The 19,212-nt window shown below is 37.9% G+C and overlaps 1 protein-coding gene across 15 annotated transcripts in view; it reads left to right on the top strand.

Moving 5' to 3' along the window:
• PCDH15 (protocadherin related 15) overlaps window positions 1-19,212 on the top strand; it is a 725,080-nt gene that overhangs the window by 652,268 nt on the left and 53,600 nt on the right. For all 15 annotated transcript variants that reach the window (XM_062215103.1, XM_062215102.1, XM_062215101.1 and 12 more), the window contains 2 exons: window positions 5,080-5,295; window positions 18,582-18,670. In XM_062215103.1, coding sequence (XP_062071087.1) covers window positions 5,080-5,295; window positions 18,582-18,670 — 305 coding nt within the window. The remainder of the gene's footprint in view (window positions 1-5,079; window positions 5,296-18,581; window positions 18,671-19,212) is intronic.

Raw genomic sequence — 19,212 nt, 5'->3', positions numbered from 1 at the left:
GGGTGGTTGCTCTACATGCTATACCACATAACTGGCTTCACAATTCTCAAGTTAAAGTTTGTCCATGCATTCAGGCGGAGTTCAGAACCATTGGTCTGTGCAAACTTAGACTACTGTGATTTCTATTTGAGCTGGGCAAATAGATAGTGTCTGAATGAAGGCTGCAAACTCAAGTAAGGGAATGTGTTTGGTTAGGATTCTCAGGAAACTTTTGTCTTCTTGTCACTCAACATCAAGGTTTAAGCCAGACAGTTTTCTTTGCAATTTTCAGTTAGTAGTGGCAGTGGGGGATGGTAAGAAAAGATGAATTTTTGTTCAACCTAAAGGTGAGAATGTAGTTTTCTGTGGGAGGATTTTAATTAGACTCCCTTCCCTAAGTGGTCCTTGTGCCTTGTCTCCTGTTCTCTGAGACACTCAATAGTAGATAAGTTCCCCCACCTCAAGAAAACAAATATCTAGATGACAATCACTATCAGTACAAAGATTTTTGTGTTCTTCCTTTCACTATCTATTTGGGCACTTATAACAGAGTACTGTAGACTGGATGATTTACATATAAGAGATTAATTTTACTGTTTTTTCATGTTAATTTGATATAAATACAAATAGAACAGATTCAGTCTGGTTCATAGTAGTTCATAGACATAATTCTGATAAAATAACATTCCCTCCTTATTCCCCTGCCCTTCTCTCCTTCGTTAGTTTCTTCTTTCCTTCCATCTTTCTGCCTTCCTCTGTTTCTGTTTTAATTTTTAGATAACATTTTAAATTTACATTTACAATTAAATCTGAAGGATGAGAAGTTCAAGATCAAGGCACCAGCTTATAGAATACCTAGTTAGGGCTGTTGCCCTCATTCATAAATGGCTATCTACCATTGTGTACCTTTATGTTGGAAAAAGGCAAAAAGTCTCTGGTTCTCTTTTATTAAAGCAGTGATGCCATTCATGAGGGCTCTGCCAGATGTCCTAATGAATTCCCAAAGACTCTCCCACAAAATACCATCGTGTTGCAGATTAGGTTTCCACATATGAATTTGCAGTGAACCATGAGCATGTAGTTTGTGAAATGTGTATTTATTATTGTCTTTCATCTTGATGCTTCTTAGAAGAATTTCTAGGGCATTTTGTCAAGGATTTGCTTTTGTTTTCACTGGGACTTTATTCCTCATATATAGTCTAAAATATTGAATGTAGTGTTTTATAGCAAGAGCTACCCAATTGTACTGTCAACCATCTGTGTGATTATGAACAAGTTTCTGATCCCCCATGCCTCCTTTTCTTCATCAATAATATAACAGTAGAACCTACTCAATGGGAAAAAAAAGTAATGATAATGAGGTCATACATGTAAATTATTTATTTGCACCTAGCAACTATTTAGTGTTCAATAAATGGAGCATCCAGTAGAAGCAGCAATAGCATTATATAAATCATGTAAATGGAGGTTGTCACTTTAAGATCTCTAGATGGGTTGTTGATATGAGCCTGAGATAATCCTCCAACCCTGACTTGTGCAGATTCACTGGAATGATGGAAGAAGAAGGTAGAATGAATTTTGGGAATAATTGGGGGATAAAGAATTGAGGATAGTGATTGTAAAGGCATGTGATGAAGAAACTAAATGTGAAAAGCAGGTTTGGAAATTGTGGGGTCTTGTCAGACATGTATACAGAGCAGAAGAAAAGTTTGATTTTGTTCTAATGACAGAGACATGTGCTTTGGAGTCTGTAGTGGAAAAGATTAAGAGGACAAAAGTAAATACAGCTGATGAACCATTATACACAGAAAACATAGAAGTGATTCATATCTAGAAGGCATGAGTGCCTTCAAAGGAAGATTTGAAGAAAGTAGTGTAAGTACAGATGAATGTAGGTTTTCAGTTATCTTGTGATAAATTCAGGCACCTCACATTTTAATGGCCTCATTGTATGTGAGTTAGACCTTCTGCTAGTACAAATCAGACTGAAATGATATGTCAATTGAAGAAAAGTTTGAAATGTTGGCATGAAGAAGAGAACTTACTACATGCCTATAGCTAAGGATTTCTAAGTAGAGCAAAAACCGAGTTGAACCATTGAATGAGAGATTTCTCTATTGCTTACCCTTTTTTATCTGTCTCTCAATTAAATACAATTAATTATTTATTTTAAAGAGTCCATCTCTTTAAAAAATTAGTCAGTTTAAAACAGAACAAATCATTGATGTTAGATTGAGATAGTGGTTTCCCTTAGGGAGATGTGTATGACATGAATACTATAAAGTGTATTCTGGAAAGTAACTAATGTTTTTCCCATGGTGAGCTATTAGTCTCATGTATTTGCAAAATATTATTGAGCTGTAAATTACAATTTGTTCATATTTCTGCATGTTTTTATACATAATTTTATTAGGGAATATTCTTTTTATTAGGGAATTATGCTTTATTAAATGTTTAAAAAACTAGGTAAATGGGCCGGCGCCGAGGCTCAATAGGCTAATCCTCCACCTTGTGGCGCCAGCACACCAGGTTCTAGTCCCGGATGGGGCGCCGGATTCTGTTCCGGTTGCTCCGCTTCCAGGCCAGCTCTCTGCTGTGGCCAGGGAGTGCAGTGGAGGATGGCCCAAGTGCTTGGGCCCTGCACCCGCATGGGAGACCAGGAGAAGCACCTGGCTCCTGCCATCGGATCAGTGTGGTGCACCGGCCGCAGCACGCCAGCCGCGGTGGCCACTGGAGGGTGAACCAATGGCAAAGGAAGACCTTTCTCTCTGTCTCTCTCTCTCACTGTCCACTCTGCCTGTCCAAAAAAAAAAAAAAAAAAAAACCTAGGTAACTGAAAGTTTTAAAAGAAAATCTGATAACTGTGGCTTGTTTTTCATTTTTTAAAAAAAAATCCAGAATAGTATCTAATGTTGTAATCTAATTACAATTACTCCAAACGCAAATCTGAGTACTACCTCAAAGTAAATCATATGGACCCCTGAAGATATCAGCTGGAATTTGAGTTCATCCTCTTGTAAAGCTGAGAATTTTAACTCAAGAAATATTTTATACTGAATTGAAACGCCTGGTTGTTTAATTCAAATTACCACATTTAATATGTTAATAGAGTTATCCAGAAATATTTTAAGTGGTTTAGAATATTTACAGAATTTAAAACTGAATCAGGCTTATGTGATACATTGATGCACATTTGCTGTTATGTATTGTTGTCATTATCTGTATCTCAACTTTACTACTTATAATGTAACTGATTAAAAATATTTAATTAAAATTAGATGAAATTCAAACTTCAATTCTTTAATCACATTAGCCTCATTCCAATTATTCAATGATTTTATATGACTGGTGCTCACTGTAGGGGACAGAGCAGATTTAAAATGTTGCTATCATCCCAGGAAGTTCTGTTGGACAGCATTCATTTATATAATTACAAAAAATCCATCTTTGGAAAAGATTTCATTTTATTAAATAAGAATATTTTTGTATGATACTTAGCATTTTATTGGCAAATCATAGATGCTTAATATATAACATTTAAAAGTAATAATAATATTGGTAAAAATAAGAACAGAAAAATTGGAGGTTTGCGTTGTGGTGTAATGGGCAAAGCCTCCACCTGTGACTCCAGTTCATATACTGGCTGCTCCACTACCAATCGAGCTCCATGCTAATGGCTTGGGAAAAGCAGTGGAAGATGACCCAAGCTCTTGGGCCCCTACCAACCATGTGGGATGCCTGGATGAATCTCTGGTTGTTTGCTTTAGCCTGTCCCATCACTAGCCATTGCTGCTAGCTGGGTAGTGAACTAGTGAATGGAAGCACACTCTCTTTTTTCCCTCTCTCTCTCTGAAACTCTGACTTTCAAGACAAATAAATACATCTTAAAAAACACTCAAAATATGGACAATAATAATAAATGAAACTATGTAACATCAGTAAGCATGAATAATGTATGTGTAACTTTGTATAAGGTCTTTAATACTCTTGTATCACTTACTATCTAAATGTTTTTCAATGAAATAAATTCGAAATTAACAGTCTGAAGAATGACTCCTACGAAGAAACTATGGAGCCAGTTTAGTACATTATACTCACAACTGTATTAATCCTTTTTTATTTCAAATGGTTAGAAACTTTAACATGAAAACCATAAGTACCTACCATCACGAACAGATCCAGGTAATTAGAATACAGGATGGGCCAGCACCGTGGCTCAACAGGCTAATCCTCCGCCTTGTGGCGCCAGCACCCCGGGTTCTAGTCCCGGTTGGGGCGCTGAATTCTGTCCCAGTTGCTCCTCTTCCAGTTCAGCTCTCTGCTGTGGCCCGGGAAGGCAGTGGAGGATGGCCCAAGTCCTTGGGCCCTGCACCCCCATGGGAGACCAGGAGAAGCACCTGGCTCCTGGCTTCAGATCAGCACGATGCGCCGGCCGCAGTGCGCCAGCTGCAGTGGCCATTGGAGGGTGAACCAACGGCAAAAAGGAAGACCTTTCTCTCTCTCTCTCTCTCACTGTCCACTCTGCCTGTCCAAAAAAAAAAAAACAAACAAAAAACAGGATGATTACGAATGCAGCTGGGTTAAGATTCTCTCTAATAATAGTATGGCATTAACTAATTAAGACATCTACATAAATCTCCAAACTCAGTTTTAAAGGCTCTGGACTCTGATTTATCTTATTGTTAGTTTAGATACTTTTGGACAGTCTTTTATATTTTTCCCTTTTAGACTGTGTGCTAGATAAAAAACACATACAACATGCCTATTATACCAAGACAGTCATTATGTAAACAATAAATCCCATCCTTCAACCAGTTTGCATCACAACCCTGAGTTGAGCTCATTAGATATGTCCATCAGCAAGTTTGATTCATTGACTTCATTCCTGTTTATGTCCTTTTTGTTCCCAGTTCAGCCTACACTATCATTCTCTAACAATGTGGACAAAGAACTTATAAATGTAATATCTGGAAAACTTACCTACAGGTCTTCGTTATGTTATGAATTGCACAAGAAATGCCAGTTGTGTAAATAGAAATAAGCCCTTTAATACAGCTTTTTTTTCCTGTTTGTTTATAATCTCTGTTTTTTCCTTCCTAGGCTACTGATAAAGACACTGGCAATTATAGTGCTATGGCATATAGACTCATCATACCACCAATTAAAGAGGGGAAAGAAGGATTTGTGGTGGAAACATACACTGGGCTTATCAAGACTGCGATGCTTTTCCACAACATGAGGAGGTCCTACTTCAAGTTTCAAGTTGTTGCAACTGACGACTATGGGAAGGGACTGAGTGGCAAAGCAGATGTCCTTGTAAGTAGGTGATTTCAGCTCAGAACTCTTAAGGCTAATCGAAAAACAAGTTTTCTAAATGTAAATGTCATTTTTATAGATTTCAATATAAGTACTTTTATTATTAAATTTACAAAATGAAAATTGTGAGATAATGATTTGAATTCCCATATGTATCTTCTCTGTTTGTCCTATTAACATCTCATGTTAGTATCTTTGTCAAAATTAATGAATTATACCCAGCTTCTTCTGTTTTTTTATACATACTTCTTTTATCCTTCCCACTGCTCCCAGATGCTAGTATCAACATTTTAAGTTCAGATACATTGTTTATTGTTTCTTTGCTTTTTTTTTAAATTTATCTCCCTCATATAAGGGAGCACATGATGTGGTATTTGATTTTTCTGTTTCTGGCTTATTTCACTCAACACCATTTTCTCTAGTTTCACCCATTTTGCAGTAACTAACAGGATTTATTTTTTTAAAAAATAGTGAATAGTGCTCCATTATGTAAATATGCCACGTCTTCTTTATCCATTCATCTGATGTTGGGAACATTTTTTGGTTATTGTGAATAGTGCTGCTCTAATCATTTTGGTGCAAGTATCACTTGGACATATTAGTTAATATCTTTTGAATATATGCCCAGTAATGGGATTTTTGTATCATATGGTAGGTCTATTTCTAGTTTCCATACTGTTTTCACAGTAGCTGCACTAATTTACATTCCTACCAACAGCATGTTAGAGCTCTGCTTTCTCCACATCCTCGTCAATGGATTGTCACTCTCTGTCTTTTGAATATTAGCCATTCTGGCAGTGCGAAGGTTATTATCTCATTGTGGTCTTGATTTGCATTTCCCTGTTGGCTAGTGATATTAAGCATTTTTCCATATATTTGAGGGCCATTTGTATTTCTTCTTTTGAGGATTGTTAAGGTCTTTTGTTCTTTAAGAGTTGAAGAGCAAGCTTTACTTTAGCTTTTAGTGGTTATAAGACTTATAATACACTGAGAAGAATTAACCATTTGATAAAAAGACTGTCAGGAAATGCAATTCACAGCCATTTGAGACTATTATGTATTTGCCTATTTTTGAAAACAGTACAACCATTACATTAGCATATCAATTTATGAGCCATCTTCTATCTTTATTCTTTTTTAACAGTTTTATTCATATAAGAACAGGTTTTTGGTTGTTGCTTTTAGCCTGTTGTAATTGAATAAACAAAGGCAAATGTTTCTTGGCAAATTAATATTCCCATGGATGTGATTTTCTTGTTTTATTAAAATCTCCATGATAGTACTGTTATCCTTGACTAAATTATATCTGGCTACATTTGCTGGTATCGCTTTTCAAAATTGTCTTGTTGTCTCTGCACAAGTTTGGTGGTACATCATTTCTACGTGCATTGAGATATTAGCTTTCACACATTAATACCAATGTATTTATTTTATGGAACCTCCCCCAACTTTCAAGCATGGGTTTTTTGGACTTTTCTCAGACAGATGTGAGAATTTTTTTTTTTTGTTATTGGAAAAATATTTGTCACATCAAGAAAAAGGTCAAGGATGACTTGCCTGTTTTTGTTTTTTGTTTGTTTGTTTGTTTGCTTTTTTGTTTTTGTATCTTAGTAAATCTACGTGTTTGACAGTATTCCTTATTTTATTCTCTGTACAGACTTAACTTCACATACACAGGTATTAATGATGAAATATGTTTCCTTTTTGAGAAAGGTAAAGACCTATCAGCATGATTCTGATAGGTAGGAAGGAAGCAGTCCTCCAGCCACACCCTCATTGGGAATAGCAAAGTGGCAACAGAATAAAGAGCAGTCTGGGCCAAGAAGCTTTTGATATAGAAGATACTAAGGATGACATAGATTATTCATCAAATTGTATCTACAAACCTTAGATAATAACACTTTTCTTACTGTTTGTAGGATTTGTACAATGTGGAGCCTAAATAGAAAATAATAGGATCATTATTAAGTATCATTAAAATATAAAAATCAACATAAAATATAATTAAATATAAATCTATCTAAATCAGCACTGTGATGTTAATGAGTTATCCATTTGGACTTCTTGAAAATTGAGTAGAAATTTTTTTAAAAAAATCTTTAAAAGTATTAAATACATTTGCAAATTAGTTTCTAACAAATAATGTGTCAGGTTTATAAGTAAATATATGTATATTGTATTCTGATATAATCCCAGAGCAGTATGGAAGCTATCTTAGTAAAATGATGTTTATGGTAAGCACTGAAATTCTTTTAATCAAACAAAGTGAGATATGCAGGGAAATAGGACTTTGACACAGAAGGTACGTGTGCCAAAAACAAGAAGGAAAAGAAATGATGACATCTATGAATAAGTCATTCAATTTTTTTTTCTTGCCATGAGTATATGAAAGGAAGGGTGAAAGAGAAATGAGTTTGGAGATGGAAGTAGGTTATAAGACACAAAACCTGGGGTAGATATTGTGGCACAATGAGTTGTCACCTCTTGTGACACTGGCAATCCCATATGGAAGAATCAGTTCAGGTCCTGGGATATTCTACTTCTGATTCAGGTCTCTGGCACTGTGATTGGGAAAAGGCAGTATGATGGCTCAAATGTTCATATCCCTGCTACCCATATGGGGGACCAGGATGGAGTTACTGGCTTCTGGTTTCAGGCTAGTCCACCTGAGGATATTATACCCAATTGTTGTATGAAGCAATAAATGAAAGATCTCTCTCTCTGTCCCTCTCTCTCCCTCTCTCTCTCTGTCTCTCTCCCCACCCTCTCATTTCCCCTCCCTTCCCCCCTCTTTCTCCTCTCCTTCCTTCCCTCACTCCCTTCTCCCTCCACTTCTTTGTGTGTGTGTCTGTCACTTTGTTTCAAATAAATAAATATATATTATAAAAAGAGACATAAGCAATATTAAACATGTTGGAATATTTTCCTAAAATAAGAAGCCATTGAGGCTGGCACCGCGGCTCAATAGGCTAATCCTCCACCTTGTGGCGCCGGCACACCGGGTTCTAGTCCCGGTCGGGGCGCCGGATTCTGTCCCGGTTGCCCCTCTTCCAGGTCAGCTCTCTGCTGTGGCCCAGGAGTGCAGTGGAGGATGGCCCAAGTGCTTGGGCCCTGCACCCGCATGGGAGACCAGGAGAAGCTCCTGGCTTCAGATCAGCGCAGTGCGCCAGCCGCAGCGCCGGCCACAGCGGCGGCCACAGCGGCCATTGGAGGGTGAACCAACGGAAAAGGAAGACCTTTCTCTCTGTCTCTCTCTCTTACTGTCCACTCTGCCTGTCCAAAAAAAAAAAAAAAAGGAAGCCATTGAATAATTTTAGTAAGAGTATGGGAAGATAGGATTTTTTATTTAAGTAAAAACTTCTTGCCTAATGCAAATCTAGTACTCCTCTGAGAACATGTTTTACTTTTGGACAGCTATTACTTTATTTTTTTAAACTTTTATTTAGCAAATATATATTTCCAAAGCACAGCTTATGGATTACAATGGCTTTTCCCCCCTATAACTTCCCTCCTGCCCGCAACCCTCCCAACTCTTGCTCCTTCTTCCATCCCATTCACATCAAGATTCATTTTCAACTCTCTTTATATACAGAAGACCAATTTAGTATATATTAAGGAAAGATTTCAACAGTTTAAACCCACACAGAACATAAAGTGTAAAATACTTTTTGAGTACCAGTTATAGCATTAATTCACATTGAACAACACATTAAGGACAGAGATCCTACATGAGGAGTAAGTGCACAGTGACTCCTGTTGTTGACTTAACAAATTGACACTCTTGTTTATGGTGTCAGTAATCTCCCTAGGCTCTTGTCATGAGTTGCCAAGGCTATGGAAGCGTTCAGGGTTCGCTGACTTTGATCTTATTTAGACAAGGTCATAGTCAAAGTGGAGGTTCACTCCTCCCTTCAGAGAAAGTTACCTCCTTCTTTGATGGTCTGTTCTTTCTACCGGGATCTCATTCTCAGAGATCTTTCATTTAGGTTTGCTGTTTTTTTTTTTTTTTTTTTCAAGAGTATCTTAGCTTTCCATGCCTAAAATACTCTCATGGGCTCTTCAGCCAGATCCGAATGCCTTAAGGGCTGTTTCTGAGGCCAGAGTGCTGTTTAGGACATCTGCCATTCTATGAGTCTGCTGTGTCTCCCGCTTCCCATGTTGGATCGTTCTCTCCCTTTTTGGTTCTATCAGTTAGTATTAGCAGACACTAGTCTTGTTTGTGTGATCCCTTTGACTCTTAGATCTATCAGTGTGATCAATTGTGAACTGAAATTGATCACCTGGACTAGTGAGATGGCATTGGTACATGCCATCTTGATGGGATTGAATTAGAATGCCCTGGTACATTTTTTTTTTATTCAGTGAATATAAATTTCCAAAGTACAGCTTATGGATTACAAAGGCTTCCCCTACCCACGACTTCCCCCCCACCCGCACCATTTGGAGCAAGTCAGCTTGAGCATGTCCCAAATTGTACATTTCTTCCCTCTCTTGGATAGCTATTATTTTATAGAGTACATTGTAATAATTAGATATATATGTACATGTGTGATGATCGAATCAAGGAAGTTAACATTATCACATCTTTAAACATTTTAAAATTTTTTATTAAGATGTAATAACTTTGGCCAGCACCACGGCTCAATAGGCTAATCCTCCACATGCGGTGCCAGCACACCAAGTTCTAGTCCCAGTTGGGGCGCTGGATTCTGTCCCAGTTGCTCCTCTTCCAGTTCAGCCCTCTGCTGTGGCCCGGGAAGGCAGTGGAGGATGGTCCAGGTCCTTGGGCCCTGCACCCGCATAGGAGACCAGGAGGAAGCACTTGGCTCCTGGCTTCTGATTGGCGCAGTGTGCCTGCCGTAGCGGCCATTTGGGGGGTGAACCAACGGAAGGAAGACCTTTCTCTCTGTTTCTCTCTCTCACTGTCTATAACTCTCTCTCTCTGTCTCTCTCTCTCTCTCACTGTCTAACTCTGCCTGGCAAAAAAATAAAATGTAATAATTTTACAGAACTACCAGGTACAGTTCGATGTTTCAATACTTGTATATAATGTGTACTGGTAAAAACAGTCTAATTATTATTTCTGTCTCGAGACCATTGCTGTGGTGTTGTATGTTTGAAGCCAATGTCTGGGATGCCAGCTGGGATCCCTTGTGGGCACCAGTTCAAGTCCCTGCTTCTTCGCTTCCCATAAAGCTCTCTGGGACCGATGCTGTCTGCCTGCAATGCCATCATCCCATATGCGTGCAGGTTCGTGTCCTAGCTACTCCCCTTCTGATACAGCTCTCTGCTATTACCTGGGAAAGCAGTTGAAAATCGCCCAACTGCTTGGGGCCCTGGACCTACTTGGGAAACCCAGAAGAAGCTCCTGGCTTCTGGTTTCAGCTTGGCCCAGCCCTGGATTTTGTGACCATTTGGGGAGTGAACCAGTGGATGGAAGATTCTGTCTCTCCCTCTCTCTAACTGCCTTTCAGAAAAATAAATCTTTAAAATATTTCCAACTCATTATTAGTGCTTTATCATTGGAAGTTTTAGGCTGTTCTCTCTGTATATTCCTAAAATATAGAGCAGGTTATTGTGAACTACAAGCACCCGTTCTGTCATAGAACACTAGGAAGTATTTCTTTTATCTGAACGTTTCTGTACCTATTACTCAACATCTGTTGGTCCTTCTTCCCCACACCATTTAAAATCTATAATAATCACTATTGTACAATCAAATTGACTTTTGTTAGTTTCCATATATCTGACAGAGTAATTTTTAAATATTTTATTTATTATGTGAAAGGTAGAGTTACAGACAGAGGGAGAGACAGAAAGGTCTTCCATCTGCTGGTTAACTTTCCAAATGGCCCCAGTGGCTGGAGCTGAGACAATCTGGAGCCAGGAGCCAGGAGTTTCTTCTGGGTCTGCTACAGGTGCAGGGGTCCTAGAACTTGTGCCATCTTCAACTGCTTTCCCAGGCAGTAGCAGAGAGCTGGATCAGAAGGGGAGCAGCTAGGACACAAACAGGCACCCATATGGTATGATGGCACTGTAGGCAGACAGCATCAGTCCCTTGATAGAGTAATTGTAACTGTCTTTCTGTGCCTCTCTTATTTCATTTAACATTTCAGTTGCAAATTAAAAACCAGTGAGATATCATTAACTCCAGTTATTATGGCTATTACCCCCCAAAAAAGAATTGCCAGTGAGGATATGGAGAAAAAGGAACTTTTATAAACTGTTGGTGAGAATTTAAATTAGTGCAGCCGTTTTTAAAAAGCAGTATGGGGCCGGTGCCGTGGCTCAACAGGCTAATCCTCCGCCTTGCGGTGCCAGCACCCCGGGTTCTAGTCCTGGTTTGGGCGCCGGATTCTGTTCCGGTTGCCCCTCTTCCAGGCCAGCTCTCTGCTATGGCCCGGGAAGACAGTGGAGGATGGCCCAAGTGCTTGGGCCCTGCACCCCATGGGAGACCAGGAGAAGCACCTGGCTCCTGCCATCGGATCAGCACGGTGCGCCGGCCGCAGCGTGCCAGCCACGGCGGCCATTGGAGGGTGAACCAACGGCAAAGGAAGACCTTTCTCTCTGTCTCTCTCTCTCTCTCTTACTGTCCACTCTGCCTGTCAAAAATAAAAATAAATAAATAAAAAGCAGTATGGAATTTTCTGCAAAACAAAACAAAAAAAATGCATCTACCATATGATCTAGTTATATCACTTTTGGGTATATATGCAAAGGAAAATGAAATCAGCATATCAAAGAGAGGCCTTTATTCTCGGGTTTATTGCTGTTAGTGTTCAAAACAGCTAATATATTGAATCAATCTGTATGTCAATATCAAGATGAATGAATTAAGAAAAGGTACAAATGCACATTATTAAGATATGAAGAAAGAAGGACATTCTGTCATTTGCAGCAAAACGGATGTTACTGAGAACATTATTTCTAATGCTGATTTCTCAAATCATGGCTTTTGTTAGTATTCCCTTTATGTTGTTTGTCATAGCATTCATACTACATAGTGGTGGAGTAGGATACTGAATGTATAACATTGTCACTTCTAAACCTCCCTCTTTGCTAAGCGGCATACCTTCATTCTCATCATCTGACTCAGCCATTCACTGTCACCACGATTTACCTGTGGTCTTCCTCATTTTACTTGATGACCAAATTATTTTTGGACAAAGTATTTCTTGATTCCTTTTCCTCTTTAATTCGACACTCATTCCCGCAATGAATACCATTGTGTGCATATATCTATCTAAATATCTATCTGTATCTTGTGCTTATTGCTGTTAGTGTTAAATATCTATCTAAATGTATATGTCTATACCGATAAAAGGTGACTGAAAACTTTTGAATAGTTTGTGAGATGACCTGGGAAATTGACCTAAAGCGCTTTTGCTGTATGTAGAAGTAGCTTCAATGTCTATAGGAAAAACACTACACGAGCTGAACTAGTTTTTGTTGTTGTTGTTGTTGTTGTTTTTTACAGGCAGAGTTAGACAGTGAGAGAGAGAAACAGAGAAAGGTCTTCCTTCTGTTGGTTCACCCCCAAAATGGCTGCTGTGGCCAGTGCGCTGCGACCAGCACACTGTGCTGATCCGAAGCCAGGAGCCAGGTGCTTCTCCTGGTCTCCCATGGGGTGTAGGGTCCAAGCACTTGGGCCATCCTCCACTGCCTTCCCGGGTCACAGCAGAGAGCTGGACTGAAAGAGGGGCAACCGGGACAGAATCCGGTGCCCCGACTGGGACTAGAACCCGGTGTGCTGGCGCCGCAGGCGGAGGATTAGCCTAGTGAGCCGTAGCGCCAGCCCTAGTTGTTGTTGTTGTTTTTTTTTAATGTAATGAGTTTTTTACTTAATTGCACAAATCATGCTTATTTTAACTTGGATTCATGGTAGAAATTTACACAAATATGAATGAAGTATGCTTATAATTTTAAGTTAAACTACTGACAGTATGTGTTTCTACTGATAAGCTTGTTTTAAAAGATTTCTTTATTCATTAAAAAGTTAAGGTTATACATAGAAGGAGACAGACAAAGATCTTCCATGTGCTGATTCACAGAAGTCAAGAGGTTCATCCAAGTCTCCCACAAGGGTTCGGGGCCCAAGCACTTGGGTCATCTTCCACTGCTTTCCAAGATGCATTATCAGGATCTGGATCAGATGTGGAGCAGCTGGGTCTTGAACTGGTGCCCACTTGGGATACTGGCTTTGCAGTTGGTGGCTTTAGCTGCTATGCCACAATGCTGGCCTTTCTAATGATAAGCTTTAAAGCACAATGTAGGGTACTGGAAAACTTGTATTCATCACTGTGAGCTTGACAGCTTCCCATTACTTAATGATTTTTCTGAGAGATCAATGGTCATAATAAATAATGTGATTTTTTTCTTTAAATTATGTAATTAAATGTGACAACATTTGTAACTCCACTTTACTCAGCAAACCAATAGTTGCATTTTCCAAATGACAAATCCATGATGCTAAAAGAACCATGTAAAGTATAAGAAATTAATGAATTTTAGATTTATTTATTTGAAAATTAGAGGCAGAGGAAGAGAGAAAAAGAGAGAAGAAAGAGAGAGAAATATCTTGTCTGCTGTTTGACTCCGAGGCTCACAATAACTGGGACTGGGTCAGGCCAAAGCCAGGTGCCAGGAACTCCATCCAGGTTTCTCACACAGGTCAGAAGAGTCTAAGCACTTGCTCCATCATCAGCTGCCTTCCATGGTATGCATTAGCAGGAGGCTGAGTCAGAACTCAACTCTAGGCATTCTGATATGACATGGAGGTTTCCCCGAGTACTGAGTTCTTAACCTGTTATGCCACAATTTCCACCCCAGATGAATGAATTGTTAATGTTTTAACTAAACATGATTTTAGATTTCACATCAAAAACTAGTTTTGAAGAAAGCACCACTAGTGTTTTGGTGTAGTATCAAAGAAGAAAATACACGATGACGCAAAAAGTCCATTAAAAACTACATCTCTTTCATTTCATAAAAAGTGGGTTTGCAGTAGAGATCAGATGGGAGAGTTTGTGCCCAGTAGAGGCAGGAAGTGATGAGTTTCTTTTTAACTGGGTTGTCCTCTATGCCCTCACCCAGCTGGGCCTGGAGAATACTTGAGATGTAGCCAGATTACAAAAAAAAAAAAAAAAATGCTGTTAGTATAAAAGTGCATTGAATGTCAAAATTCAGATACATAATTTGAAAATGTGTCCTTAATGAGCTGATGGCATGTTGGAATGATACTATATTCAACATGTTGAGTTAAAGGCATAAATTAGCTAATTTTATTCTTTTTATTTATTTATTTGACAGATAGAGTTAGTGAAAGAGAGAGAGAGAGAGAGAGAGAGAGAGATCAATCAATCGATCTTCCTTCCATTGGTTCACCTCCCAAATGGCCACTATGGCTGGAACTACGCCAATCCGAAGCCAGGAGCCAAGTGCTTCCTCCTGGTCTCCCATGCAGGTGCAGGGGCCCAAGCACTTGGGCCATCCTCCACTGCCTTCCTGTGCCACAGCAGAGAGCTGGACTTGAAGAGGAGCAACCAGGACTAGAACCCAGAGCCCATATGGGATGCTGGAGCTGCAGGCGGAGGATTAATCAAGTGAGCCACAGCACCGGCCCCAATTTTATTCTTTTAATTTTCCTCACGTGGGTATCAGATATTTAAAACAATTATCTATGTGGCATGTTTTTGTGACTCACATTATATTTCTGTTAGGTGGCTCTACCTAAATTTTTAGGAGAATGAATGACAGAAGAGTGAATATAAAATAAATATGAAGAAGATTTTAAAAATTCAGAAGTAAATGTGTAAATTGGCAATAGCTATTTTTATAATTTTGTGTTTTTGAACATCCTGCTTTCTTCTCTTACCATGCTTCATAATTTTACTACATTATACAAATTGATCCCAACAATGATAGAAATACACAAAAAAAAGTCCTTGAGTAATCAACCAAAAATAGCTGAATTATAAAAAGATAACTTTAATTTTGACTGTAATAAACTGATATGAATAGCTAAAATATTAGCATAGAGTGTATACTGGAAAAGTAATATAAATAAAATCTAATCACCTTAAATGTTTACATGCATTTTTTATGGATGCTAGAAGAAACTAGAGTCAGGATGTAGGATGTCAGGATGTCTTTAGATGACCAAAATGCAAACTACAATATCTTAAAGATGTATGTTTATACAGTCTGAAAAACAGAGGGAGAAACAGAGATCTTCAATCCACTATTTCACTTGCCAGTGGCTACCAACAGCTAGTCCAGGCTGAAGGAAGGCACTAAGAACTACAGCCAGGTCTCCCACATGGGTGTCAGGGACCCAAGCATTTGGTCCAGCTTACTTTGTCTTCCCAGGCACATTGGCTGGAAGCTGGAATGGAAACAGTAACCTGGACTCAAAGCAGAATTCTGACATAGGATGCTAGCATTGGAAAAGGTAGCTTGTTGCATCACAACCATAACTACTCTGTCAGCCCCTAAATCTGTAATACTTTACTCTTTTCATTTCCATAATTAAAAATGTGTGTTTTCTACATAAATCCTTTGCTAGCACTTTTGGAAACAGAGTTTACAATTTTAAAAATTAACTTCTTAGAGGAAAATCTGAGACAAATAGTTTTAAAGTCAAATGTATCCTAATATCTCTTAATTTCTCACTGTACTCCATAAATATGTACAATTAATGTGTTAATCAAAAGAAATAGACATTATATTTTATATACTAAGATCCAAAGTGTATTTTAAAAATTCATCAAGATCAAAAGATGTCTTTGGCAAATTATAAGCTTAGCATGTTTATATTGCAAAGGACCTTAAGTGTTAATTTCTTTACTGTTAGTTCAGTTATAATTTAGCCAGAAATATTAAAAATTAAAATCCCTTTGAATAAATAATTTACCCTTGTGAATGTGAAGATATCACTCACTGTCCTTAAAAGGAAAATGGTAGCTGTATCTATATAAATTGTACTTTAGATGTTTACTTTTAAGTTATCTGTTGAAAATCAAATATGTTTATAGAAACAAAAATATTACACTTTCTTTCATCTACATACAAGTAGCATTCTAGCTTTTCATTGCCCCATAATTAGGTAAGACATATCGTAATAGAACCCTAGATATTTGCCATGCTAGACTGACTTCATAATGGAAAAAACTTCAAGATTTCAGTTGCTCAGTCTAAAATGTTTCTTACTCTCTCACAGTGCACAGTATTGAGAGTATATTCACGTTTCTTCAATGTTCTTTATAACAAATGGGGGTTCAGTGACTCAAACTCTTTCAGTTCTGTGCCTAAACCCTTTTCTGTGGCTTGTTTATTTGAGTGCAGGTTATCAAAGAAAGGGGAAGTTCACACATGGGGGAAATTTAGTAATATGCATTCCTTCTCTCTCCATAACTGTACACTGATCAGAATTCCTACACAGGATTCCACTAATGTACAAAGAAGCATTGGAAATCTATTGCTGTTGAGCTATCAATACGAAGGTGGAAGGGGTCAGGTAAATGGCTGACCAGTCTATATTTATGATTACCAAATACGCATTTCGATCTTTTCCCCAATGTAGAACAAAGTGTCACAAAATTTAAAGTCATCACTAATGTCAATTATTGTACTTTAACAAGCTGGCCTTTTCATTAGATCTGAATGGAACACTTGGTGGTTTGGTGATCTGACAAAGACACTCATCCAATATATAATATGGGGAACAAATGAGACACACAATGAAACTCCTGTTTCAAGAGGTTGAAAAAGGAAACTACACAGTCGTAGTGATTCCACAACAAATCTGAACTTCTTTTGGATAGAATGACATTCTGCAATCTTGGGAGTGATTTTTTTCAAAATAAATCCCATTTCTTTCCTAAAGTAGGAAGATTTACATTTGATTGTCCTCTGTTCCTGCTCAATCTATGCTCTGTTAGTTAGTTCCTTCTCGTCTTTTCTTTGTTCGGATTGAAATTTTGTAGGTTATTACTTTTTATGGTTTACAGCCCAAGAATTATTTGTATGACTGTTCTTTAATTTGTACCAGTAAGTTCATAGTAGAAAATTTATGAAAATTCACAATTGAGGAGGGCTTAATGAAGGCTTAGATTTATGAAGATGTCAGCAAGATATACATATGGATATTAAAAATAACCCAAAATCAATGAGGGCAGTAACATCAGGGATTCAATTACAGTCTGCAGGACAGAGAGGGGAGGAGAAATACAAGCTTATCGGGAGGTGGAGGGATGAGAGAGGGGACGATTGCAAAGGTAGGAAAGGCAGTCATGGCAACCTGGAATTGAAAGAACCAGAAATAAGGACAGATTACCCCTACCGGTTTCCCTTCTCCTTAAATATCCTGTTATATCCTCCAGTACCCACTGCGTACCCTATCCATAATTGAGGTCTTCACTGCTGAGCCTCCTCTCTGTGAGTGAGATCTCCATGGAGAGAAGTGGCCATCAAAGAAGGATGTACTTGACTCAGAAGGGAGGAGAGAACTTCCACTTTGCATATGGTCCTGTCTAAATACGAACAGTTTGTGAACTCAAAAGGCTTTCATAGCCTAAAAAGCTCATATATATGGGTTTAATTGTTAAATTAACAGCAGGAGTCACTGTTCACTAAGTCTCCATGCAGGACCTCTGTCCTAATTGACTTGTATTATGAGAGTTAACTGTAAAACTCGTCAGTTGTGTGTGTGTGTGTGTGCAAATTGTTGAAATCTTTACTTAGTATAGAGTTGGTCTTTTGTGTACAAAGTTAATTGAAAATGAATCTTAATGGAGAGTGGGATTGGCAAGGGGAGAGAGAGAAGAAGGGGTGGGAGGGTGGGTATGGTGGGCAGAATAACTTCCTAAAGTTGTACTTATGAAATTTGTATTCTGTAAAAAATAAGATTATCAAAGTAGTCCCAATAAAGTTTGAATGAAAAAAAGATGTATTTTCCATTATTCTAAATGTTCTTTAATAAGCAAAACAAAATTTTTCTACCTCTAATGTATCAGTAAATATCTAAGAAAAGAATCACACACAAACCAAACAGTAGTTGAAATCGCTCTACATTCATAAATTCCATGTAAACTACAAGTAATCTGTCATGGTCAGATTGCCCGTTTGTCCACAATGACCAGTGGAGGTTACATACTTCAAAAAATTGTCCCTGAATTCAGCACTAAGGAACCACTAGTTCTTTGTATAGTATGGAAGACTTTTATTATTATGTGTTATAGAAAGTTAGTAAGTAAAAATTAAATGCATTCTGTTTCTTCTCCCTTCAGGTCTCTGTGGTCAATCAATTGGACATGCAAGTCATCGTTTCTAATGTTCCCCCTACTCTAGTGGAAAAAAAGATAGAAGATCTTACAGAGTAATGTATTTTGCTTACTTATATATCTCTTTTTATATGACTATATTTTTAATCTGACTAGATCTTTTTGGTCATTACAATGCTAAAAGTAAACATAAATTTTTAAAAAGCACCAATAATGTAGTTTACAATTTTCCAAATATATGTAGCTTCACTGCAAACATGGGAAAATTCTGAGAAATAAGAATGGAAATTAGATGTGAGAAGATATTATCATTCAGAAAAGTTTGATGCATCAGGAAAACCCATCAAGTACTGCATATGAGAAATTATAGCATTCATGTTTTAAATAAACATCTTGATTTTTCAGGCCAAGCGTTTATTCAAAAATGTGATTATGTCAGCATTTTCATCTAATCAAAGAGATGTGTTGTTTCTCAAAGTGCTGTATCTAGGTAGCCAGAAATTATTACTTTTAAATCAAATGTAAGTTTAATTTTAAACAATATATAAAATACACACACATATTTAGTTACTTATTCTAAATTACATGGTGTGCCTTTCTGTTTACTAAATAGTGTACAGTTAACAAAGCTATACAT

This window comes from Lepus europaeus, chromosome 17 (genome assembly GCF_033115175.1).
Source record: "Lepus europaeus isolate LE1 chromosome 17, mLepTim1.pri, whole genome shotgun sequence".
NCBI lineage: Eukaryota > Metazoa > Chordata > Mammalia > Lagomorpha > Leporidae > Lepus > Lepus europaeus.
This window is presented reverse-complemented; position numbering and strand designations above follow the sequence as displayed.